This window comes from Tyto alba, unplaced genomic scaffold, assembly GCF_018691265.1.
Source record: "Tyto alba isolate M040663 unplaced genomic scaffold, T.alba_DEE_v4.0 Super-Scaffold_18, whole genome shotgun sequence".
Classification (NCBI taxonomy): domain Eukaryota; kingdom Metazoa; phylum Chordata; class Aves; order Strigiformes; family Tytonidae; genus Tyto; species Tyto alba.
The window spans coordinates 24,829,642-24,856,235 of NW_024881280.1; the positions used below are offsets into that span (position 1 = coordinate 24,829,642).

Sequence of the window (26,594 nt, forward strand, 5' to 3'; positions counted from 1 at the left end):
TTTGAGGATGACAGCAAGACCCAACACTTTTGCACAACTTTTAATGTAATTTGAAGCTTCGTTAGTATCTGTTCCTGAGAGCAGCACTGGTGACAACTCTTGGCTGGTACAAGGATCTCACGCGGACCACTCTGAAGCCCTCAATGCTAGCACAGATACAGGCTGCTGCCTGGCTGTGCTTGTCTCAGTGCTGACTTCTCTACTGAGCAACCAGAAACACCAATTGCTGCCACTTCAGTCTGTTCTCAGATAAAGTTAGCAAACCGAATGAAACCTGTTATAACAAAAAAATTCTTAACTCCTACAGTGAAAATGCTTGCTGGAAAAATGACTTATCTGTCATGTTAGTTGGTCAGGTGACCCATATTCAAAAGCAAGTACAGTTCTTCAGTATACACCACCACCTTGTGGCCAGATGCCTGAAACTCCCATAACTGAATATATTCTTCACTTTGAGTTATAGGAGCCTCTGAACTGAATGCCACTGACAGATCCTCAACAAACTATAGTGTCATCCTGTGTGAGCTACTGACAACTTTTTAATTACTCATGAAGAGGGAAAAGTATCCTACTTGCAAAGTGCTGTACCATTTCAGTTTCAAGGCAGCTTACACATCAGAAGTGCAAGCTATTTAGTTCATACTGTAACTGAAGGAAGCTGCTAGGCAAATGAGACAAGAATTTGTGGTTTTGACTTTGAATGCATTGAGACTAGTACATACTTCCCCTTCCTTACTTTCATAATGAAAAAAAGAAAAACTAAGACAAAGACGAAAATGCTGAATTTCTTCTCCTGGTGCATTGTCTACTGATCTTGAAAACTGTCTCTAGCTCCCCAGGTAAAAAGAGATTTTTAGAAACATTCCCGTATTTACGCTTTAACTGAAGTGCAAACAACAAACTATACTAGTGATGAAAACTGAAAGCATTTCTCCTGCAGTAGTCAACATACAAGACTAAAAGACACAGCAAAATACTCTGAAAATAATCTAAAAAGTGGGGGAAATAAAGGACAGAATATGGGAAAGATAAAGGAGGAGGCTAGAAAACCTAGACACAGGACAAAAATCAATACAAGACAATACTGCTTCTTAGATAAGACTAAGATTACTTACCTCTAGCTGGAAATTCCTCATGCTATTATTAGGTTGATCTGACAAGTAGGATAGTAAATTGGTTTATTGCTCCAGAAACTCCAAGTCTACATGTACTGACAGATAATTAAGAATGTGTCCACTGGATGAGTTATCTGCCAAAGTGATAAAGCGGCTGTTTGGCTTCCCCCTTCTACATGCTTATTGTTAGAAAGACTCACCGACAGTTGTACCATCTTCACCCATAATGCACTTCATGGAGGTGATGATTTGCTCCACAACAGGAGGTGACAGTGATGTTGCATACACAGCACTGTGAGAGTATGTCCTGAGGTAATCAATCAGTTCCTAGTAAAACACAAGAGGCATCAGTCATTGCCTTCTCAGCACTCAGAAAAATGTTTTATTGGCATGTCTTAATCACGCAACAAAACAGGCCAGCACAAGAAACCTTTTTCAGAATGTCCTGGAAGAGAACAGGTATATCAAGGATTGATTTTATGGTACAGGTACTAAACAGTTGAAAGGTGAACAGCAGAGAGATGACAACCCATAATTATGTCACAGGTCAGGAATGTGTGTTGATTAAAGACAAATGTCTATGACAAACTTATTTAGCTAACACCATCGGCATTGCATTGCAACAAGGTGTTTGCATTACTCACATTACTCAAGCTGTGCACAGGCTATGTTTCAAAAGTGTTTATTGTAACAGTGGGAGTATAAAACAAATGAAATAGTGGGGAGCAGGATGCATAGGTGCTTATGTATCATGCTCAATATAATTGTTTCCCCACAAAAGTCACCAAACAGGGGAATAGGTCACAAAGTACTTTCTCCTATTTATCAGCACAATACAAATAAAGCAGCAGGTGTAATTTAAGAGTTTAAGGACCTCAGCCTACCTCTCTTGAATTTCCCAGTTAAACATACCTGCTACATTTTTAAGAGGACAAAAGTGGGTCATATAGGAACAAAGGACCAACAGACTGTAGATATAGGCTGCTTGCTGTTAAGTGTAACAAAACCACTCTAAAATAACCAGATCACTCCAGAAAAATATCATAAAGACCAGTATGAATGACAGGACAGATTCTCTCTTCTGCTACCACTAAATTAATAATTATGGCCCTGTAGATAGCACAAGCTGAGAAAATACTATAGAAATATGTGAAAACATTCAATTTTATGTTGCTGTCTGCCTGGAGTCAGAGTGAAATGAAATGAATTTGTAAAGGGACTCTGAAATAAACCAGGTAAGAAGATTTAAGACTTCTTACCTCTGAAGTAATACCTCAAAACAGTAGCTAAGACACAGTTGCAAAAGACTCTTAGCTGTTTTATTTTATGCCAAGGGAGTTAATCCTACTAGCTCACTACCTTTGGGAAAAGATTTATATAGTGCTTTCTTCTGGGGAAGATGTCGAGAGTAATTTTAATCCAATGGTAGTAAATTCCCAAAGAGGAACATCTGCAAGTCCCATCTCCATTTGGATGGGCTGAAGTAATTGTCACTATTAGTATCTAAAACATTATTGTCCTGGTAGGAGAATGGGAGAATTTACTCTCAAAAAATACAGAAGCCTGATCTGTGACATACATTTGAGGATATGAGAAAAGGAACACATGCAATTGTCTACACCATTCCTCCCAAAAAGAGGTGTTTGGCAAGGGCAAGTACTGCCAGAAAGTGTTGCCAATCAAAGTAAGTCAGTAACAAAAAAAATAAATAAAAACCAAAACCAAACCAAAACAAAAAAAAGCAACAAACAAAAAGGAAAGAAGTGTTTTCTAAAAAACAAACTGTTTGGGCCCAGAGGAAATGAGTTCTACCTGACTAACCTAAGAAGAGGATTTTCCTCCAAACAGGCTGAAAATCTTCAGCTTCTGGCATTTTTCCTGCAAGTCTCATTAAAAGTAATGTTAAGAAATTCCTGCTTCCTGGCTCCTAGCAGTTCCTGAAAAGATACTACACCACTACTGTACACTCTGCAAACCGAGATCATCGCTGACCACGTGAGATCTATACAGTTATGAGGTATTTTACTAGACTAGACTCTTCTGCATTGCACAGACTTTCACTGTACTAGAAAGTATGTAAAATTATGAAACAAATGGACAATCAGGGTACTTAAATAGATCAACTTTGAAATGCTTAGTGAAGTATTCCACCACCAGCCTGAAACAGCTATGAGATTCCCAGCTTTTTACCTTCTTGCCCCCAATGTATCCTCCAGCAGCTCCAAAGCTTTTGGTGAATGTTCCCATCATAACATCCACATCTTCAGGACTGAGTCCAAAATACTCCACTACACCCCGGCCACTGGGACCCAGGGCACCTATACTATGAGCCTCATCAAGGTACAGATAGGATTTATACTTCTTCTTAAGGGCAATCACTTCAGGCAAACGGACTATGGATCCCTCCATACTGTTGAGAAACAGAAATTCAGTGTAAGTCGATTTAATGGTTGGGGCTTCCTTATAGAGCCAAAAGTCAGTAAGCTTTCTTTTCTTCACTTTTTCAGTAATTACGAACACATAAAATTTGCTAGACACATTGTTTCCTGCAGAGAGATGAAAGATAACTCCTCCTTGCACCCGGGGCCCAGATCTCTACTTTCTATCTGTTTAACATCTCTGGGATGCTGACATATGCACTAAATAGCAGCAGCAACAGCAAGGTAAGGCAAAGAAATGTGTTCAGTGAAAATTTTATAAATGAATTCTCATTTTTACTTCCACCCTAATGTCAGTATTCTGATCTGACATCTACTTACCCGTTGCTTTTAAGTTTAAGGACTAGGCTTTCACTAGTAGCACCCCAAAGTGCCCCATTTTGTGCTGAAAGTCACTATGATTTAAATGCCTAACACAGCTAAGCCTACTACAGGCTCCTCTCTCAGCAAAAACATTCAATTTGTGCAATTCCATTCACACTAGCATTATCTAGTGAGCACAGAAAGAATGGAATGGACAAGCAATTTAAGACCTCAGTTCTGATGTAAATAATCAGTTTAGATTAATTAATTTCTATAATCTAATCAGGATGTGGGAAGCATTGTGATAACACCAGGTGCAGCTACAGCACTACCAACAGAAAGTTCAGGATGTGAGTCATATATAGCTCAATTTAATTCACAGAGTTGATGAAATAACTATGAAGTGACAATATTCAGTTTGATTTGGCAAAGGAACTCAAATACTAAGCAGTTAGATCTCATGTGGAGGGTTTTAGGAATATAAAGAATAGTTTGTACCTGTATATTCCTTCCACCAAGATAAGAATTTTTTTCCAGGGCCTCCGTGTACGAGGTTGCCCATGCACAATAGCATCTTTGAGCAGCTTCTCCAGGCTTTGCATATCTGCACCAGAAATTACTGTTAAATGGTACCAAAACAGCTACTAGCTTGAGGTTTGTCATGACTAAAGACAGCAATACTTCAGAAATGCACAAATTGCTCCAGTGTGGAAGACAGACCATACATAAGTCAATAAGCATGGGCTTCATCTAGCTGCAGGCCCACAGATGAGATTAAAGGGAATGGGTGACTGTATGAACTCTGAGGAAGAATTTCAACCACCTAAACTAAAAGCATAAGTTAGAGCATTAAGCACAAACAGCAAACAAGAAAGGAAGAAAAAAAAAAAAGGCATATATCTCATTGTGAGGAAAAGAAGCAGCAATTTTGGTAGCAAGCATGTTCTTGTGGATAGAAATAACTCAAAAAAGAACAAGCAAGGTCAAGGATAATCAACTAAAGATAAGTAGAAGATAGACCAAAGTGCAGAACAAGAAGGGGAGCAAGTGTACTTTTTTTTTATTACTTTGTTTAAAATTGAAGGGACTGGAGGTGTGGAACAGGAAACTATTAAACAGAGAACAGAAAAGGAAGAAAAAAGAATCACCAGTGCAGGAAAAAGGACAGTGCCCAGCATATCAGAAAATAGACAGATGAAGCTGTTCATAGCAATGTATTCTGAAACCTTACTAGCTTTGGCAATGAGAACTTGACATGATCCTAAGAGAGCTGACTAATATGAGCAAATAAATACACATGAAATCAGTACTGAAAAAATACTTGAAGAAAGGAGTGGAGATGAAGAGTAATCAAACCATAAAAGCCAAAGTGCTGAGCAAGAGACAGATACAAATATTACAGCATAATCAATCATGAAAAGAGGATTGATAAACTAGGGCAGTTGCAGCAGCAAGAGGAGATAAAAACTAGAAATTATACAGCAAAACATGTCAGTTAACAGTCTATTAAAAACAGCTAATGTTCAGAAAAAACAAAGATGAAGAAGTCAGGAGTGGAGTCCCTGCCTCCAACAAATCTCTCAAGGAAGAAAGGACAAATTTAGTGCAGTTAGGGAGAGTAATGGAATGCAAACTTCTGCTCTGATCTCTCAAGAAAGAGGGAAAGACTGCAAACTAGGTCCAATCTTCATAAAAAGGACAACCTGCAGAATGAGGTATGAAGAAATTAAAACATTGAACAAAGATTTTTTTAGGGGAATTTTCCCTTTTTTTCCATATTTTCTAAAAAGCAGAATATGAACGAAGCCATTAACATCTCAGGAATATGAAGTTAACTAAGGCACCAGAGGGTATAACAAGAGTAGGACTGAGAACACATACATAACTGAATTGAACATCACCTTGACAGGCCAAGATCATTGCTTGCATTTTGCCTTCTGATTCTAATCCGTCACTCCTTTCTCTTTCACAGATCCCTACCACCTATAAGGTTTCTAGAATATCCCCCAATCTCACCATTGCTAGTTTGTACCCCATCCCCATAGATAATCTATTCTTCCTCAAAACACCAGAACTTTTAAGTCCTTCTCCTCTTACCCAGAACTATGTTTGTTACCAGTGCTTTCCAAATTTCTAAAACTGGAACTAGATGCAATGTTCAGAAGTATGTATATACAAATGCAGAAGATGAATGCAAAGCTTTTGTGATCTTGCCCAGCAATCAAGATTAATGAAGAATTAAGAAAAACAAACTAACAAAAAATAATCATTGAATGTTAGAGTAAGCTCTACACTTCTGTAAAGAAAATTATTTGAACAAGAGAACACAAAAGAAACAATAAGCACAGCAGAGGATTCACTATCAAGTAGGACAATGAAAGTAAAATAACTGCAGCCACCACAGCTTTGCTCTCTCCACCACATACTTCAAAGAGAGCAAGAGTCACCATGATCTCAGGAATCAATACCAATAAAGGGTATTAGGAGTGGCTGAAGAATGAAGGTAGTGGCTTTACTAAAAGACAACCAGGTATCTCTTTCACTAAGAGAAGGAAATGTTAAGTAATTTTAATTTGAAAGTTACTCTAAACACCTCCTTTGGAGGAAGCTGAAACTAGCAACGTGAAAATTCTGTGTATTTTGGAAACAAATACTTAAAGCAAGTAACTTGGTGAAATTAATCTATTCTTCACATCCCCAAAATTTGTTTTGTACTATATTGTACCAATGGATGGGTAGTTTAGCTAGGACATATGCATCTGTAAGCTTTTGTTACTGTAGGATCATGTTGGCATCTGGTCCAAAAATTAAAACTGTCTTATTCCCCAAACTGTAACCTAGACTACTACAAGATTGATTACTATGTGACAGGGACTGTTAGAATAGTCTAACTGTGCTGAGCTATTCAAGTAACAGGAAGCCATGTTAAAACACTAGTGCCCCTAGAATTGCCAAAGGGCAGCATGTTCCTCTTCATATGCAGATGATGTAAACTGGAACAGCTTCAGGATAAAATTGTTAGCTGAGATTGAACATATCAAAAAGTACCCAACTCAGGATAATTAAATTCTCAGTAGCAGCCGTCTTCTGACCTTTCAGGTAACCAGCAATTGATTTCCTTGCATGAAATTGGATTTCCAACTATTAGAAGATAGAAGAGATTGTATCTGATCTATAGCATCTGCAGAAAGGCAGAGTCCACCATCTGATACTTACTGTTGTGCTTAAAGATTCGAATAGTTGCTCCTGACAGTCTTGCTCCAAGCACTAGTGATGCATGATTCAGTTCATCACTCAAAATCAGACAGCCCTGAATTAGAAGGGGAAAGAGGAAGATATTGAAAGGTTATGTTTCACAGCCAAACATGTAACACCTTTCAGATCTGAACTGCTTAGAGATCATTTAAGAAAAAAAATCTAAAAAGTATTTCCAACACAAGTACAGCTAGTCCAGGTAAGATTAGCTAGAAACCATCTGCAGCCTTTGTGTGGCAAATAAAAAAAAAAAAAAAAACAAAAAAACAAACCACGCAACTGATGTTAACTGAGAGCAGCACTAAAGTTTCACTTTTCCCAGATAGTCCTGCAGCTGAATCTGCCTGAATATCTTGTGTTGATGGTTAGTACTCATCCTCCTCTGCAGCCAGATAAACCAGAGAGCAGAGCAGTTCGCCGCAGTTCACTGAGCAAGTTTACAGTGGTGCTAGGAAACAGGCGATCAAAGTCCTAGATTAAAGACCTATTGCACTATTTCTTATATTAGGAGGTAACCACTGACTAAACCCATGTGTGCTCAGTGGTACCAAAGGGACTAATTTTCTTTAATGAACAGAATTATTAAGCACTTTGTAGATACAAGTAACATACAAGAGACAGGAAGTAGAAAACAAAATTGCAGCGTGAAATTAAGAAATTTTCTGAAGCCATTAAACATTAGATCGAGTTTGTTTGCTTTTTCAAAAGAAGGAAGCTATATCCTTCGACAAATACCAAAACAGGATAAGTCTGTTCTGAGAGGAGAAATAATTACAGGTCAAAAGCTGATAACGCTGAACATTCAGTCACAGTGTTGTCACTATGAACTACAGGAATTCATATTGAGGGATTAGTTTGTAAGAGAGCAATAATATTTCTAAATAACCTTATCCCACTGCAATTACTATGCAAGTCTGTTGCAACTCTAGAAGTGCCTTTGTTAAAAACCTAGAAAGTGTGTCAAGATGCTGAGTATCTGACACTAAACACATGCTCATTCTATGTTTCTCTATTAACAACTGGTGGAAGGAAGAGTCAAGAACATTTCTTCCCTGCAGTGAGAATTATTAGAAGGGACTGTGAAAAGTATTGCCTAGTCACACAAAGAGATGTTACAGACGATAGGAGCATTTTCTTCACAATAAAGAAAATTTTGCACCAGAATTGCAATGTACCTGGAGATATTCTACACTCTGGGAAAGGTCGAGATCAGTTTTCCCCAGAAACTGCACTAAATCTAAAGTCTTCAAATTGCTGTTACAAGGATTCACACTGCATATTTCAGAGGCTTTGGCATAAGAAACGTGGAAATCTCCAACTAGTGTTTGCTCTTTGGAACTACTATACTAGACAAGGAGTATGTATACTACATCACAGGGCACGTTAAACACTACTGTATCAAAACCTGAATATAACAATCCAATATTAGTATCCTTTTAAATGGTAGGAAGTAGGAAAAGTGATACATTAAAAAAAGAGGAAGAGATTAATAGTCTAGAAGGAGCTTCTCCGTAAAAACAAGTATGAGCTTTTTGTAGAGAAAGAAGAATTAACAAATCAATGAACAACCTCTTTTCACCCCCCGTAACAAAAGAGGACATTCAATTAGAAAAAATAAATTAAAACTGAAGAGGAAGTAGAGAATGTAGTGTCGTCTGCCACTAGAGAGGGCAAAGGATCAAAGAAGCCACTGATACAGTACAATCACTGATGATCATATGTAAAACTGAGTGCTGCTATTACAATGATAAAACTGCAGCTGCATTTATCAGCAAGCTTACATTAGAGATAGTATCCAGAAGACTAACACTAATTGGAGATCACACTACTGGTATCAAGAAAAACATATGCCGGTGAAGATCAGACTTACCAGTGCATTCTACAAGGCAGACACAAACTGAAGTGAACGCCACATTTTATCACAAAGTTCTGCATATGTGAATTGCACAATTCAGTCACGAGCACTTAATTTCACAAACTAACTATACGTGGAAATTAATTTGTTCTCATACAACAGAAAACCCAACCTTCAAGCACTGTTGCTCTAACTCCATTATCTAGCCTGTCAGTCCAGAGCTGTGATGAAAAGCTGTGTGCTAAAAGCAGTACAGAATGCTGTTATTCACTAGTTACAGGAACTGCATTAATGACACTTACTCCAACACAGGCAAGTTTCAGAGTCCATCTTATCCTCAAACGGTCTAACAACTTCTGACTATGTAGTCCTCAAATCTCACACAAACCGTGGTCTAGACTCAGCATATTTGGCAGTGACTATACTAGGCAGCTGGCAGCTTGGCTGTCAACAGCAAATCTCTCCTGTTGAAAACTGCCAGGTGCAGAAAGACCTGTTTTTAGTGATGCTTTAACAGCACTGAAATATAACTTTCAGTGTACACCAACTATACCTGTTTTCAGCATCTGCTTAGTAGAAGCTGCTGTTAACACGGCATAGTGAATAAAGATAACTAGGTATTGCTGATGAAGCTTTTGAATTCCTTTTGCTGACCAGTGCTGATCAGATTATGTGGTAGAATTGGATCCCAGGATAGTTAAGTCATATTTACTGCTATTAAAAGAAGATTCAGTAGCAACATAAACCAAGTGCTCAGGGATTCCACAGAGCAAAAACAGAACAGGTGGTCCAGTATTACATATATGTGAATAACTTTATTGCAGTGGTTTGTGTTCTAAATTAAGTTGCAATATAGGTGCCCAGATACGATGCAAATCATGATTAGTTTCAAATCATATCAGTGAATGTCAAAGAAAATTCTTCTGGCCAAATTCAGATGCCATTACTGATTATATTTGCCAAACCTCCAAAAATGCATTCCAAGCAGCTTTGCTCCTGAAAAATGAATGTAGGACATGGAGAGACACAAACAGTAAGAGAAAAAATGAGAGCCCAAAAGTTTAACCTAGCATGGGAGTCTCTGGGCTTTACTGAGGACTCTCAAAGCACTGCCAAACAGGCTGTGCACACACAGCCAGCGTGTACTGGGTGTTCCCAGAATTCAGGATTTATGTGAGTCCTTATTTTCAGACAATGAAGAAATCAAAAGTGCTGTGAGAAGCAACTTCAGGCAGCCCAAAAATGCATTTAGTAAATATTCTGAACTGTGAAATGGTCAATTTGACAAAAACTTCTTTCTTCAGAAGAGATCATTTTCTGTTTGGAGTAGTCACCTGAGTATAAAGGCACTTCTAGTGTTATGAGGCAGAAGATTCTTACTACTTAAAGCTCACAAAAACTAAGTATGCTTATTACTAACACAGTACAAACTGCTGTATTCATTTATGAAAAGAGTTGATTTAGTAAATGCGCAAGTTAAGTGCATGAAAACAGGTATGTTATATGCCTTGGAATTTGCTGTTCAGATTCTCTCAATGCTTGTAAAAACTGTTAAAGTTCAAATGTGAAAACTAAGGAGCTGAGTAAGGCTTCTCAAGAGTATTCTCATAAGGCATTAAAGATATACAGTAGAATCCACATACATTGGAAGGATTGAGTAACTTTGCAGTGATTGGCAATTTGTACTGACTTACAACAGAGAGAAGTCTACTTAAATGTACCTGACCATGTGTGTTTTAAATCCGATAGGTCTCACAGAAATCATGAATCATTTCTCTGTTGAAGAGAAAAACTGGGGAGATGTGGGAAGACAAAGAGCAGAAAAATGGAAGTAAAAGATATGACAGGAGTAACGTATGTTGTTCAAAATTATATCACAGCAGACGTATTTGACTCTGGAAAGACTAGATTTGAAGCACTGAGTTTCTCTCTGGCACTGGACTCAAAAATGTTTTTTATTATAGAAAGCATGTGATATTTAAAACTTAACAGACCAAAATAAGAGGTATTATGTAGACAGTGCTGCTTCATTGTTACAAGTAAAACAACAGCTAGTCAGGAAGAGATTCACCAGCAGGAAGAGTTGCTTGGAAGAACAAGGCAGTGATTTTATAATCCGTAGATAGAATAAACGGAAAATAATTCACTACACAGGGACAAAAAATTCCAATAGGCTAATAGTATTAGGCTATCAGTGAATAACTTTCTAAAAGAAGAGACAGTTCCAGTACTTTCACTAATTTAATTTAAGTAGGAGCTAAGAGAACACATATTTTACATCAGAAGATACAAACAAAGAGCTCTTCCATTTAATTTTCCAATAACTAAGCAAAAACATAGTTTGAGATTCAGGACACTAAGGCTGCATTGCATACTGTTTTACAGGGCACACAGTAGACATGATCAGTCTTTACATTCGACCTTGTTTCTCTCAAATAGCTTTTCTACCAGGACTTTGATCCCTCAAAGGAAGGACTTTTCAGCTGTTGCTCAAAGATAATAAATTCTGTATGTACCAACATGCAATTCAGCTAATCTGCATGTCCCCCTAACACAAATCAATTCTTAATGTCTCAAGAGCATCGAAATACCCTCAGCCAATCAGCCTGTTAATCAGCCAGCATTTCATACACTAATGAGTAGCCTGAGGAAGAAAGCCTTAACATGCATGGCTGTCTCCCAGAAAGAGGGCAAGATCTGGACTGTTACTGGTCCCATGGATGCTGCTTCCCGCAAGATTTTTGTAAAGGTGAGATGCATACTGTGACCTATTGTTTCTATAGGTAATATCTACAGGGGTTGACACTCAAGAAAAATAAAACCAAACAAGTAGCTTTTAGAAAACCAAATCAGCAGAATCTTCATTAGATGAGCTTTTGCCAGTGACTTCAGCCATACCTTGCCAACTAAAGCAGGAATGTTCATAGAGTTGGTTGCAAACCCCATTCCATATGCCATTGCAGATTCCACACCTAGGAACCTGGCAACTAGCTTTTCCAGCTCCTCATGTTTGTCCAAGTTTCCTGCACATAAAACAAATAGGAAATTCAGAGTGAGGAGAACCTTTCACTATTGTTATATTCTATGATAATTTCCAACCATCAAGTTGCTCTTTAAATAAAATCCCATAAGGGAACATGGAAAAAGATATATATGAAAACCTAAGTAAGCCAACTTCTGTACCATGTAAACTAAACCCAGCAAGTCAATCTGTCTTCACTAAAGTAAAAACTTCCTTATTGATTCAGCTAAAGTTCAACAGCTGGAACAAGTAATATCCCAAAGTCCTGCAATCAGATTACAGACTTTGAAACCTACATTTGGGGAACACCTTATCTTGCTCCAACTTACCCATCTCCTGCCTAGTGCTGCACACCCCAGCTCCATACTGTGACAGAACTTTAGCTGCTGCTTCTTGGCAAGTCCCAGCCTTCTGTGCAAATCCAAGGTAGTTGTAGGAACCCATATTAATAATGTCCTTTATTACTCTTCCCGTGTACCTGTTTTAAAAACCACCACAGGTTAGGACACCCACAATCAAAACAACTATACTGGAAGAGTCTTATTTCAGTTCCCTAGAATATACACTGAAATGTTAAAAATCAGTAGAACCAACCATTAAATTATTTCAGTACTGCCCCTCATCAAAATGAAGTCGTCAGTGAAAAAGATGCCTTCCCCATTTTATGGTCTCAAACTAGTTCCCAGAAGAGTTTACATTAAAAGGTGAATTTGCTATCTTATCTAAAATTGCTTGAGGCTTCTCAAACCAGTTGTTGTTTCTCTGACACGTACCCCTTCCATCCCCTAAACGTACAACATTCTTTTCAATTACAAAATAAGACCTCTAGATCAATTAACTTGGCAGCCCCTCAAGCAGGATATCCTCTAACCACAGAAAGGAAACACATCTGGCACTGCCGTGCTAACGATACGTGACAAAAAGATTAAGGAAGAAGTTTAGTGGAAAATAAGTTTTAATTATTTTGCCCTTGAAAGCCATGAAGAGACATGACTAGTTTCACCAAGTACTGTGCTGAAAACCTCCTCATATCAAACTTGTGATATATCATTTCCAATTTGCAAAAAATCCTTGTCCTTGCATTTCTGATACAGACTACTTGAATTCTGATTCAAAACCATCATGTTAAATTCAGTTTCAGGCAGCAATGTTGACTCCGAGTGTCAGGACTGATTCTAAATCAAAGTCCCAAGAACTGCAATCCAATGTATCTACTCCAGGTTCTGGCCATGCACACAAAGTATTCATTTTATTATAGGCCCACGAAATCTTAACACAGTCAGGAGCCTTTGTAAGTATCCAAAAGATTATACATAAATAATCACCTTGGTGCCAGATGTGTTTCAAAACAGCAAAACTCACTGATTTAAGCCACTGGAAAACTCAAACAAAACACGATTCACTGCTCCTTTAACCTCACAATCTACAGCTTTCTTTTATAAACCCTCTACTTAAAGATAATTGTTGGAAGCCCTTTTTTCAATTTTGACTCACGTGAATGTCCAGTTATAGTCATGGGAAACTCTCTCCATCATGTCCACTTTGGCCCCAGGCACGCTGCAGATTGGACGGTTCCAGCTGTCCCGAATGCGCATGTAGAGGTTTCTGTTGTAGAAATTTTCAAAGTCCTGGTACAGTGGGACAAAGTCCTGAAACACATCAGAAGCACTCAAAGTAAAAGGAAATATATGTGACACCAATCTAGGAATAAGAGGATTAATTTCTTTCTGTCATTCAGCTGTAATTTATAAATGAAAAAAAAAAAAAATCAAGAAAACTCTGGAAAGATTTAAAGAGTTCTTCATCACAGGTCCTGAATCCAATTCCATCCGAGGTGTTTATAATCCTGGAAATCTGTGCCAGTGCAAAATTATCTGAAGGTGAGACAGCAGAAACCGTGAAGAGATTAATCTGCTAGTGCAAAATCCATCTACTAGATGGGATTTCTATACGTTTTCAACCTGCAAATCAACCATGGCCCCAGGATTTCCTCAACAGTAGGCACCTACTTGTATACAACTTAAGTATCTCATAGAATCTAAAAGTCATCAACCACTACTAGAAAAAACAATTATGGCATTAGGGCATGCTTCAAGTTAGAAAACCTCAAAAAATTCTGAGGTATAGGAGAGGGAGTGCTGAAAACAGCACAAACTGAATTGGGAGATCCTAATGACACAATGAGGTCTTGTTCTCTGAACTCAAATGGGACTCTCTTTCCAGCTCTTGCTGGGTAGTTGAGGAAAGTATCTCTCTTGAAACATAAAACAGCCCCCTTTGTGAAATGCACGGGCATATAATCTTTGCAAAAGATTTGTATTCAGCCTTCAGAGTTACGCAGAGCAAGGGAACATGCAGTTGCTTTTTGGCACCAAACAGTATGCATTGCTCTACTGAATACACAAAGAATTTGTAAACTGGGGTACTCTGCCATATTTTATTCTGTATATAAGAAATGCATTTAATATAGCAGCACTACCATTATTACAGAAGTTACCATTAGAACTTTCCATGATTCTTTTTTCTGACTCCAAGTTGGTAAGCTACATTATGGCACCTCTCTCCTATACAGCTTGTCAGCACTTAAGACCAACAGGATTTCTCTGCATGAGCATTTCCTGAATTCTAGCTTCCCTTCCAACGTTTTTCAGGAAAAGTAAGTGACTGTCTTGAATGGATAACACACAAGAATGTCAAACTAACTGTGACAGCAAGGACATCAGCATTCAAGAATATTTTTTTGTGGCTTACTTAAAATGCTCCAAAGTCATGAGATTTATTTATTACTATTCAATTAAAAGGAAGTTTAACATTTGGTAGGGATAAGAATGCATAATTCATTTGCTACTGCTGGAATAAAAGAAAAAGCCTTTTTAATAATCTACAAAAGGAAAAATTAGAATTTATGACAAAGGTGAAAGCCAGCATAGCATTTCTTCCTGTTTTTCATAAGAGAAATGCAAACGTGGTAAGGAACATTTGATTTTTTTTGACAGGATGAGCAAGACAGAATATCTATCTGACCTAGTATTACGGTGCCTGACATTTACATCATCAAAGCAAAACTGGGAGCGTTTATGCCAGCTTTTTAGTAACAACTCAAACAAATTGGCACTGAAAAGCTTTTACTTACAATGCTCGACTGCAGAAAGAGTACTTTTTTCCTTACCTTCATATTTTAATGATTTAACAACTTTGTCCTTTCAGTTTGGAGTAAAGGAGCCATCTAGACCCACCCCTTTGCATCCTCCTACAAGCAGCTGCACAGGAAAGATGAAGCCCTAAAGTGCCAACTTCCAAGCGGACATAGTTGCACCTAAACCCCTTTAATTTGCCTGTGCATAATGACATGCCAAAAAGACACAAAGTTACTAGTTTTCATCATTTCAACTATGGAAAAAGAAACCCAATTTAGCCAGTGACCACTCTTCCAGGGAATCACAATTATGTCCTTTCTCAGCAAAGACAGACTGCGGAAACAAGATTTCCATGAGCTAAGATGCACCAAGGGCAATTATTTCTTCCATGTTCCTCTACTTAAGTATAGTTTTTTATTATTTCACCTGTGCCAGGTCTTCTCTGAAGGCTTTGTCAAGAGGGATTAACAGAGGTAGTAGGTCAGCTAATACAAAACTGTAATCCCCTAGAAAATCATTAGTTTTCTGAAGTAGCTATGCAGCTCTATCTTTCCTTGACTTCAGTGTCTCACATAGTTCCAGGCAGAAAGTGGGTTCCAAGACTGAATCACTAAAAAACTGGTCACTTTTACAATGGAGAAAAACATCTTGGTATTGACAAATGGATTTGAGAACTTCTTTCACATATGAAAAGCTACATAGCTACTGTAGTGTATTACAAAGTGTTGATATGCAGGAGAGTACTTGTAGCAATATACTAAGAAGATCCCAATTCAGGACATGAAATCTAAGTGTTATCTACAAGTGTCTGAAGCCCTCTGCTACATCATTTGTAGAGGGGTGGGGAAGTGAGATCATCAAAAAGATTCTGACACATCAGAAGATCAATACCTGAGGCGCTTGTACTTGTTATGTCTAATTATAATCTACTGAGATCCTTTCAAACCTTTTCAACTCCTCTTAACCATCTTTGCATGAGAATTCAGCTTTGCAGTAGTTATTCAAGCACACCAACTATATGACCCAGGAAACAACTGATATTTTATCCAAGGTTCTTGGCTAAGATCACAGGCTGGAAATGAGTCATTACACCAACTCAAGCAAGTATGCCTGGGCTGATACAGTCCAATCTCATCTCAGATTACTGACCAGATAGAGCATATTTTATTTTGAAACCCACTATGACAAAGCAGGAAGAGTAACAAGCTCAGCTGGTGAGATAGAGACAATCACCCACAACAGGTGGACACCAAGACATGCAACACAAGAATGATCTTGCAAGCCAACAGTATAACTAAGTTTAAAGTGATTTAACTAGGAAGTAGAGAAGTTATTTGAACCTAATGGATTATGATAAGGAAAAAAATGTGTCTTAAAAGTCAATAAGAATTCAATGAACAAATTACGGATAAGGGAATTAAGGCCTAATATGGGACACTAGCCTTAGTTTTTTGAGGTACCAAGCCGTAAGATTGTAGCAAAGAGCTCTAAGTGAGGCATCAGCTTAATGCCAGCACCTTTGTTGCCCATTCCCCCTGCCCCCCTCCCCAGTAAACCACCCTCAGCTAGCTCTTATGAGAAGGTTCCTTAAAGTAGGACAAGCAGGAAGTGGGTTTTTTTTGCATAAATCAAAACTGGATAGCCTATTTCCTCAGTAATCCTAACCCTGCCAAGAAGTTTAAGACCCATGCATCTGAGAACACAAAAAAGAGAAATGGTAGGGATATCGTGCGTTTATAAACTGACTTTTGGCTTTTGACAGCCTTCTTTTGGAGCTAGCATACAGGACCAGATGGGTGTGTCTGGTTGGTTTGGAGGCTGGCTTTTTTTTTTTTTTTTTTTGTGGCCCCCTGCAATCTTTCTAAAGTGTGGCATTTTAGATGGAGGAATAGGTGATTTGGAAATCCAAGTTTTCATCACACTGGAAGTTAATACTAGAACAAGTAAAGATCATAATGAGAGCTTTGTAACCATTAGCTTGGGGCACAGTGACATGCAAATGCAGGGATTATGCTGCTTTTAAAGCCAAGTTTTTGCAGCGTTGCACCTAAACTAATAAATGGTGTCAGGAGCACCAGTCGAGCTTATCTGCAATTCACATAATGTATTCCTTGATAATACAAAATTGACTCTGAATAGCCATCTAGTAGACAATTGCACCAAATTTCACACTTCTAAAAGGAAGTGGAAAGACTAGTTCTATCTCACTGCTACAAGAGTCAAGAAAAAGTGGAGCAATAACTGTGGGCAGCCTTTATACCATCAGGAAGCCTCTGATGAGCTATACAGATGCTAAGACAACACTGAACAAAAGACTCCAGTTTACTGCCCCTGAGATACTCCTACAGCTGGATTCCTGTGAACAAGTATTTGAAAATCCCAAATGCTAGAAACAAGTTCTAACCTGGCAAGCTACTGAGCATGTACAGGTTTGTTAGAGTTACCGGCCCGGTGCAATGGCACAGTTGCTCTCATATACAAAGTACAAGGTAATCAACAAGTAAATCAGACCAGAATAAAGGTAAAAATGATTTTCATCCTGATTTTCATCATTTTGCAGATTGAACTACGTTGTAGGACTGGACATTACATTAAATTGGGTATGCATAAATTGATTTCAGCGTACTTGAGAACTGGTAGTCTTGCTGCTTACCCATGACTAAAACAGACTGATAATGCTTCAGAGAGGATGTGCTACACAACACTGGTTTCCAGGAAAAGACTAGCTGGATATATTTTAAACAATGCCAAACACATCAGAGTGTTTCCTGGAAATCAGGACCAGCAAAGCCTGTCCCTTTCCACCCTTTTGTGTTCCAACCATGAGTGAACATTAGGTTTTCCTGAAATCATTCATTTCAATGCAAGGCTCTAATAAATTTAAAGGAATTAACCCACTGTCAGAGACAGTCCCAATATAGACCCATTGGAAAGCCTGCTCTTTAAATTAGTTTGACCACTTTTGGTTTCTAGTTCTGATGCACAGACTAAGATTACAATATTAAGTGACAATGTAAGGAAAGATTTGCTTCTCTGAAATGAATTGCCCTCCAAACCACACAAAAACTGAAGGTGGATTTTTTGTGTGTGTGTTTCATTTTAATATTACCTTTTGGATCTAAGTTTACACTATCCTTTTAATTGTGATTACCTTCAGAAACACACCAAAGAAAATCCACATAGTTCAGTTCCATGACTTTCAGGACAAATTAATTCGTCCCTTTATGAAACACTTCCTCACACTACATAATATTGTTTTGCTCACGAAGCAGGTTGTCACGCACTGTTCAGCTACACAACTACTCCCATTGTCATTGCTTTGAGCTTTCACCTAAGTGATTGCGAACTATTTCAAAAAGCTAAAGCTAATCCTTTTGCTTGATATAGAAGAAAATCATAATCATCTAGTTGGCTCTTTAGATTTTAAATAATAAAAATGTTACTTTCCACACAGAGGTCACAAATCTGCCAGAGACTATCCCAGGGTAACCACAGGGTTCCTCCAATTTGAACATATTAATAAAAAAGGAAGTGTGAGTTTTGAGCCTTTTCTGTGCCCTAGTATCAGCATTCCAAAATATGATCGGGCTGTCAGCCAGCAGCTCGACAGATTCAAATATTTGAAAATCATGAGAAACTGTTTCAAAACAAGTCATTGAGCACCTCCCTGCACCAAAATAAAGCCTGGCTCCCACACTAGATACGCTGCAATGTGCTCTCATCAATTCATTTGCTGGCAAACAAAGCTTAAAGCAGCAAAGTGTGAGGATAAGTACTGTATGTTCTAGACCTCACATGATCACTCTTCTACTTGTTCTATATCGGAAACAGCTATTCCAACATAAGCACTAAAAATGTGATTTGGGGAAGTACACTAGGCCGAGATTTCTTCAATACCAAAACTTTTTTAAACAGGATTTCCTCTTTTTCAGTCTTATGCAATACTCACTGGCACTTCTTACTAGCTCCATCCACAGACAACCTATATACAAACCAAAAACAGAATATATGCACCTCTTCCCTGCAAGTCATGACCAACACACAAACTCAAAGGATTTCAACTCATCTGTCTGGGAAGTATACTTGTTAAGCAAATGTCTTTCAGGGTAAGATCCAATGCTAATTTACAAAAAAATTTAAGGCTAAATTTCTTTTAGAACTAGGATAATCAGTTGCTATCAGACTGCTTCAATGTCCTCTATGACAATCTTTACCAAGATCTTAGTATCAATAACTTATTCCCAAATTAGATCTACTGACCAAGTAGATCAACCAATATGAAATACTTATTACTCATTAAACTCCTATGAGAATCTTTCTATTTTGGAATTAAGTCTCTTACTATGAATTAGCTTATTCTACCTCACGATGCTGACACAAAGAAGCTACTGTGGAATAATTTTAGGCATTGGCTAGTTTACTGCATTTTAGCTAGTCCAGCATAAGATGACATGTACTTTATTCCAGTGCTGCCTCCAAAATGAGCCTCTAAAGAAGCCTTCCTTTTTTTTCTTCCCTCCCCACCCTTGATTATTTGTTTGCATTAGTAATATGTCCTTCCTGCCCCCACTACTTTCTGCTAGCCAACTGTTCGTGTGGCTGCAGAGAGAACCAGAAACCAGCAACAGGAAAACAAATTCCTTTAACATTCTATAATTGGCTCCCCAAAGCAGGTAAAAAAAACCAGAACCCCAATCAGCAATTGTAAGCCAATTCACCTTCGGAGCAAAGCTCACTGGTATTCACACTGTGCTAAGAGGGCTCACACTAAGAGTTAGCAGGAAATAGTTTGCGAACTGCAAGTTTAAACAGTAGCTTTCTTAACAGTAATTAATTCCTGTGTAAAGGCCTCTAAAAATATTTTACAACTATTCATAATTAGGATTATCTATTCCAAACTAACTGTTGAAGCAGACAAGAATTTTTACCTGGTAACAGCAACTTTTGTGAACTGGTCTTATTATGACTTATTACTTTTAGTTGATATCAGTGAGTCAGAAGTCAGTACCTCAGATTACACCAGCTAACCTGCTAGTGTTCTGGACTCCAGATGAATTTAAAGTCATTCAGTTTGCGCTCTGGTTCTCATCCACAAGCTTTTTTTTGCAACTGCTTGGCTAAAGAGAATTGACAGCATGCTTCCAAATCAAAACACAGCTACCAGAGTAGCATCAGAAAGCCTCCCACTGTTGTCAAACTCAGACCAGATCCTTAGATAATCATTTTGTTAGGTGCTAATGCTGGCATATGCAGTCTCTCCCTGCCAAACCCTTGTTTCTGCAGCTGGGGCATCTCTCAAGGTTGATATAACTGTTGATGCAGCTTTGCAGTGAACTAGATGAGGGAACTGCTCCACTAAAAAATAACCCAACTAAAAGAAACATTATTTTGTTTAACCACACAGCAACACTAGTATAATATTTGGGGCATTCAGAAGACAAGGAAAACAGCATAAAACTCTAAACAACACTGCTCCCTAAAGAAATGCTCAATCTGTAGCCTCAACCACATAATTTCCCACTGACCATTATTTTCCGGTGGTTACCTTTTGTTCTTCTCTTTCTGTTGCATTTTGACACTTCTCAATCTTCCACTGCCGCATGAAATCTCGCAGATATCCAAACAGAGTGAGAACACCGTAGCCTACGTAGGTCAGCACAGCAACCAGCATTGGTGTTTCTTCAAAAGCTTCATTGAAAGGCTTTTTGTATAATCCTCCATTGTGCACAATATGATTTATCTATAGTAAAAATTTAAAGACAGGCAGTTGTGAGATATTCATTCAAGAAATGACAGACAAGCATTTCAGAATAGTCCTTGGCCTTCCAATGAGCTGTAAGCTCTATATCCCCCTCCACCAGCTCAAAGTACTTCCAGCCAGGTTTAGCCATTACTGACAGTCAGTCTCCATATACAAGGTTGCTAAATTGTTGACTTAACCAAAGTCACAGTTACCAATGTACTGCAGTTTAATCTAACATTCCACTAAAATTCTTTAGCTTGCAAAGCTACAGAGAACACATTGCTTACATCCAGGCCAACCAAAACGAAAAAACAAAAAAACAAAACAAAAAAAAAAAACAAAAACAGCCCCCCCCCCAAAAAACAAAACGACAACAACAAAAAAAAGAAAACCACCACCCAAAACTGCCTTCTGCCTTCCCTCTTCCTAGAGAACTAGATAGGCACAAATAATAGAACAGTGAGGCTTCACAGGCTCACTAGAGGGAAAAACAAAATAGAAATTAAGAGTTTTATTGATATAAACAATGTATTCTTAGGATTATGAGAATTGAAAAAATAACTGAAAAGTATTAAAATAGACTCAACTTTGGAAGCCTATATTACTGTGACAAAACAAGCATGATCTGTGTATCTCCACAGCCGTTAGCCTAAAGATGCTGACGTAAACACTGTACTCATCCATGAGGTGGACACGACACCACAGACAAAAAAGTCATTGTATAGTGTCTCAGCATTGCATATATGTCAGCACACAGAACAAAGCAAGGCTTTCTGCATAAAATCCACACTAAAAGTCATCTTGATACTTACATACCAGCTCCTGAAAGTAAGAGCTTGACTAGTTGTATAATACATGTGCATGTCCATCTCCAGTACGATTACTGTAATACTTAATACTTGTGACTATTACAGAAACACCTTGCAGCTACAAGGTAAGGGCTCACTCAACAAAACACTGAGGGGAAAAATTGCATGGTTTTAACGAGACAACTTGTTCAAAGAATTAAGTTAAAGATCAAATCTCAGAAGTCAGTGTATCAAAACAAAAACCCAGCCATTCGATGCAAATTGCTATCTTGTATTCCTAAAAGTAATAGAACAGCTATCCTATAACAGAATAGCTACATATGAAAGAACACTCCAAGATATAAATCCTCTATCTGTATCAAAGGTGATAAACCCTACTTCTTGCAGAATAGATTATTTTTGCCAGTACTGCTAGGTTTAGGGAAATTACCTCCTTTTAGGTAATCTAAACAGATTATGATTGGCATACAACTCTAACTCTCTAGTATGCAAATATATTATGAAGGATGTTGCCACGTGTATGGCAGCAGCTAGAGGATGAGAAGGAAACCAAGACAATACATTTCCATAATAACACCACCACCACATCAAAAAGAGGGCTCGGACAGCCTTGAACGGTGCTCAAATTTCTCTGGACTGTACTCAAACTGCAGTTTATAGCCCGTTATTATGAGAAATATATTTTTTAAAACTTTCTAATCAAAGAAACATCAACACCGAGGGAAAAGGTTGATACTAAACACATCAAAAAAAGACAACAGCAAATAATTAATTAATGAGGGATTAGGGCCAGCAGACAGAATAAAACCAGTTATTAACCTATGGCACTCATACTATCACATGGGAAAGGAAGCCAGAGTTTTACTAACTTCTGTAATAGCTGATGAATCAATAAAGGCATACATACTTGCTGGCCTCTCCAGACAATGCATTCTTTGGCAAATGACACCTGCTCTTCTCAGGTGCTGGAGCAAGTCTGTATTTCAAGCCTGGCTTTAATATCTTTAATTTTTCAGAAGCAAAGGTCTGCTCTTAGGATACAATTATACTATAGCTATGCAGTCACCGAGTATAAATTGCACCAGCACCTGCCTCCTGATACTCATTTATACCTTTTTACTTTTGATGACACGGACACCCAGAACAAAGTTTTAAGCGCAGCAAATCCTTCATTTGGTCGCCATAGTTGCAAGGACTTTAGAACTGGTGCAAGTGTGGAAACAAACCAGCAAAGACATAGTAGGAAACTCTCTTTTAGCGGGAACACTTACCTCAATGCAGATAATGAACTTGTAGCACTCTGAAGCCAGTTTAATACTGAAGTAGTTTTAAACACACAATACATAGAGTGGTGGCTTAAGTTAGAAAACTACCATGCTTTGAAACACATGTAGGAACACTTGCTTACCACACTGCAGCTCAGGTGCTGACAATCTGGAGCTTAATGAAGGCCACAGTTTCACACACTATTTTCTTCAGGAATAGTGCCAGCCAAAGGAACCATCACTGCCCAACTCCCACTCTGAGCCATCTGCATCACCCTCTGGCTTGCACAACTACAGCTTCTCTGATTTTCAGCATAGCATCCTTCCAACAATGAACTGATCCAGGTTGAAAATATAATGGTTTGTAGAAGGTTATTTATTAGACCCTTATAGTCTTTACAGCACCACTCCACAAACTCATTTGATAGATCTCATCAAACAAGAACCAGCAGCTGTTGGGGAGAGATGAGGCAGTAACACCGACAATCAACAGACTCTGTGAGCCAACACCGCAGGGGAAAAACCCTGAAAGCTTTGTCTTCTCTATTATTCTCAAGATTGTGTAACTGTATCACTATGGCTTCAATTCATGAAACCACAGAATTTTATTGCATCCAGATCTGAGAAAGGTCATGTACCAAAGCTCCAATTACTTCAAATTCACAGCTTGATGAATTAAAGTTGAGTTTTGTGTCCTCACGTTGGCAGATGAGGCTGCGAACAGCACCTTTTCAGGAGCAGGCACATGACATACCTGCTACCTGTGGCTGTCTACTAGCAACTGATTTCTGGATAAGCTGACAGAAAACTGGTAGTGACTACTTCACAAATTGCCTAGCATCTAATAGATAGAGATCACGTCAAAGCTTTTTTAATGTCTTTCCCAGGTAACTGGACATTCACCTGGAAGAAATGAAAGGCTATATCCTAAGGGTACCTAATACCAAAGAACAGCTACTAAACCCCCCCCCAAAAAAAAAAAAAAAAAAAACAAAAAACCCCAACCAAACAAAACCCAAACTCAAACCTATACACAATTTTATTCAGAAGAAAAGCATGCCAGTTTTTCCCCAGATCTTTAGAGGTGCCTCTGCTTGTGACAAATGCTAAAACTAAACAAGTTATTCCACATGGTCAAAACCAACATTTCACCAAGAAAGGCCCTTTTGGGAACACCTGTATTGATTCACCACATACTCCAGCAAATTTCACCTTCTAGTGTTCTACCAACATGCTTATACATCCTCATACTCATGTCAGCTACCACATAAGCTGGGAAGCTTCTATACTATCCTATCCAAATTAAACATTAAAGAAATACTCTGAATGCAATTCCATGGACTTTTCATGAAGCATACAATGGCTATAAATACACTCTAGAGTTGCCTATAGAAGAGACACTAGTAGCCACATTTTAGATACAAGCCCATTCATTTTTCCAAGAACGCTTTCTGAATCTACACATTAGCCTTCAAATGAAGGCTGACATGCTGCCAGCTCCAAGCCTACCGTCAAAGAGCAGCAAGTTCAGTTCTAGAGATCAAGAAAGAAGGTGGCTACAGATTAGTGATTCATCTCCTCTTCTGTGGGATGAGGGGGGGTAGGAAAAAGCATGCAAGACTTTTATGGTTTCAACAAGTCTTATGATAACAGTGAGCCATGACCTTTGAACTAGAATATACTGCATAACTAAGTGGAAACTACAAAGAAAAGTCAGCATTCACCTAAGCATGTGGTTCATAAAAGCAGGTGTATGCTTACCTACATCTTTCTCCTCTACTGTCCAGATCGCATGTACATAGAAGAGCACCATCACATTAAGAAACTCAATTGCAGAAGAAAAATCAGCACCACCCAGCTGGGTTACAGAAGGCAGTAAAGAGATGGCATTCTGAATCAGACACAGGTAATGCCTGTGTTGGGCCAAGCTCTTGGAGAAACAAATCACATAAACCAGTGTTGTAACAGTTACTGAGCAGCACCATCTTACAGCTACAAAGGACTTGAATTGGTTTAAGCAGAACACATCAGGGAGTCCAATTATAAACATCTCCCCAACCTGGTAATGGTTCCAATTCACAAGGCATTACATTACAAAATTGACTTCAGATGTAGTTCATTAATACAAATTAGAAGCATTACAAGTAGCATGACAGCACATCCAGTACAGGAAGAAGATGGGATTGTGGATGTATGCACATGCACACAACCTGATGTTCTTATCCAACTACTGTACAAAGTTACACTTTAAAGACTATGTTGGCCTCCAGACAGCATCAGATCTTGCAGTGCCTTAAGGTCAGGTACCACCAGAGTAAGACTCCAGCTCCACAGACAGAAAAGGTATTTTTGCCCATGCTCAGTTACTCAAATTATTTAACGACATATATGGAAAACATCTCATATTATACCCCTTTTGCATTTACCTTAGCATGATTACACATCATCTGGCACTGGGGACAGAACAGTGTAATAGACACAAAAATAGTTCTCATTTAAGACATCCCACTGAGCATAAATTCACACTAGAATGTATCCAATTGCATGCTTTGTTGATTACAACTTCCACTATCATACTAGTTGCGAAAATAACTCAGAGCACTAAAAAAACCTTCAATTCATAAACAGCAGTTTGCAGTAGACTTGCTTTCACTGTTACCTTTTTCCATTTTCTAAATTTGCACAGTAGGATTTTCAGAGAAGGACCATCACACCTCACCCCATCATGGATTTACAAAGAAGGTAAAACAAAACCAGAAAACATATACAGATTTTAGTGTGAATTATGCTTTCACCACCAGCATCCAAAACAGGTGACATGAGACTGGCGTTATTCTGAACCTGACTTTCTTTTAATTAAAAACTTATTTCTCCAAACCAATAAGAAAAAGGGTTTTCAGTATATTTTCTATATCTCTGTGAACAGACAACTTGGATAAGAGCTCATTCTAAACAAAGTCAGCATGGTAGAAACTGGTAGGTGCAAAGGAGCACACCAGAAGCCAAACACTCTCGGGCTGAAGGTACCACACTTAACTGTCAAAAGCATTAGAGAGGAGAAGGTTTGCGAGAAGACAAAAATCATGCTTAAAACACAGGAACATTTTCAGACACTACTGTAGACAACACACAGGATTTGTCACAGGAACCTTGCATGGCAGGCATATACCTTCGGGAGAGAAGATGCTGCAAGTGCAACATACAGAGCACGCAGTAGGAGAAAAGTGCACAGTAACTGGTTATGCTGCTACCCCAGGAAAACCCTAACACTGTATTAAAGAGGCCGTTTCCTTTCACACTGACAGCAGTAACAAAGTCAGATGAACCTTGCAGACCTTATGCAAATACCTCAAAAGGATTATTTACCCTGGAACACAACTTTTCTAAATTCTTATTAAAATTTAGTAGTTTCTCATTGCTACATACCACACATACTGCAGAAATTTTACTAGCAGCTTTGCAGCTTTTTTTTTTTTTTTTTTTTTTTTTTAATAACATAATGTGGAAGACCACTTCCAGGAGTTGCTTGCTTTTTTGTCAAGGATTCCTGCCAAATATAGGGAATAAAATGGAAAGATATGCGATGTACCTCCACTTTCAAAAGCGGTCACGTTTATTAGAAAGGATCAAGGGAATCAGCACTACAGCAGTA

General features: G+C 38.3%; 1 protein-coding gene across 1 annotated transcript in view; it reads right to left on the bottom strand.

The window, feature by feature from the left end:
• The window catches only part of SPTLC2 (serine palmitoyltransferase long chain base subunit 2), an 80,422-nt gene that overhangs the window by 46,847 nt on the left and 6,981 nt on the right, over positions 1-26,594 (bottom strand). The window contains exons 2-9 of the mRNA XM_033008723.2: positions 20,671-20,865; positions 13,483-13,637; positions 12,318-12,466; positions 11,865-11,989; positions 7,073-7,166; positions 4,355-4,460; positions 3,306-3,525; positions 1,316-1,442 (exon numbers count right to left, since the gene is read on the bottom strand). Coding sequence (XP_032864614.2) covers positions 1,316-1,442; positions 3,306-3,525; positions 4,355-4,460; positions 7,073-7,166; positions 11,865-11,989; positions 12,318-12,466; positions 13,483-13,637; positions 20,671-20,865 — 1,171 coding nt within the window. The remainder of the gene's footprint in view (positions 1-1,315; positions 1,443-3,305; positions 3,526-4,354; positions 4,461-7,072; positions 7,167-11,864; positions 11,990-12,317; positions 12,467-13,482; positions 13,638-20,670; positions 20,866-26,594) is intronic.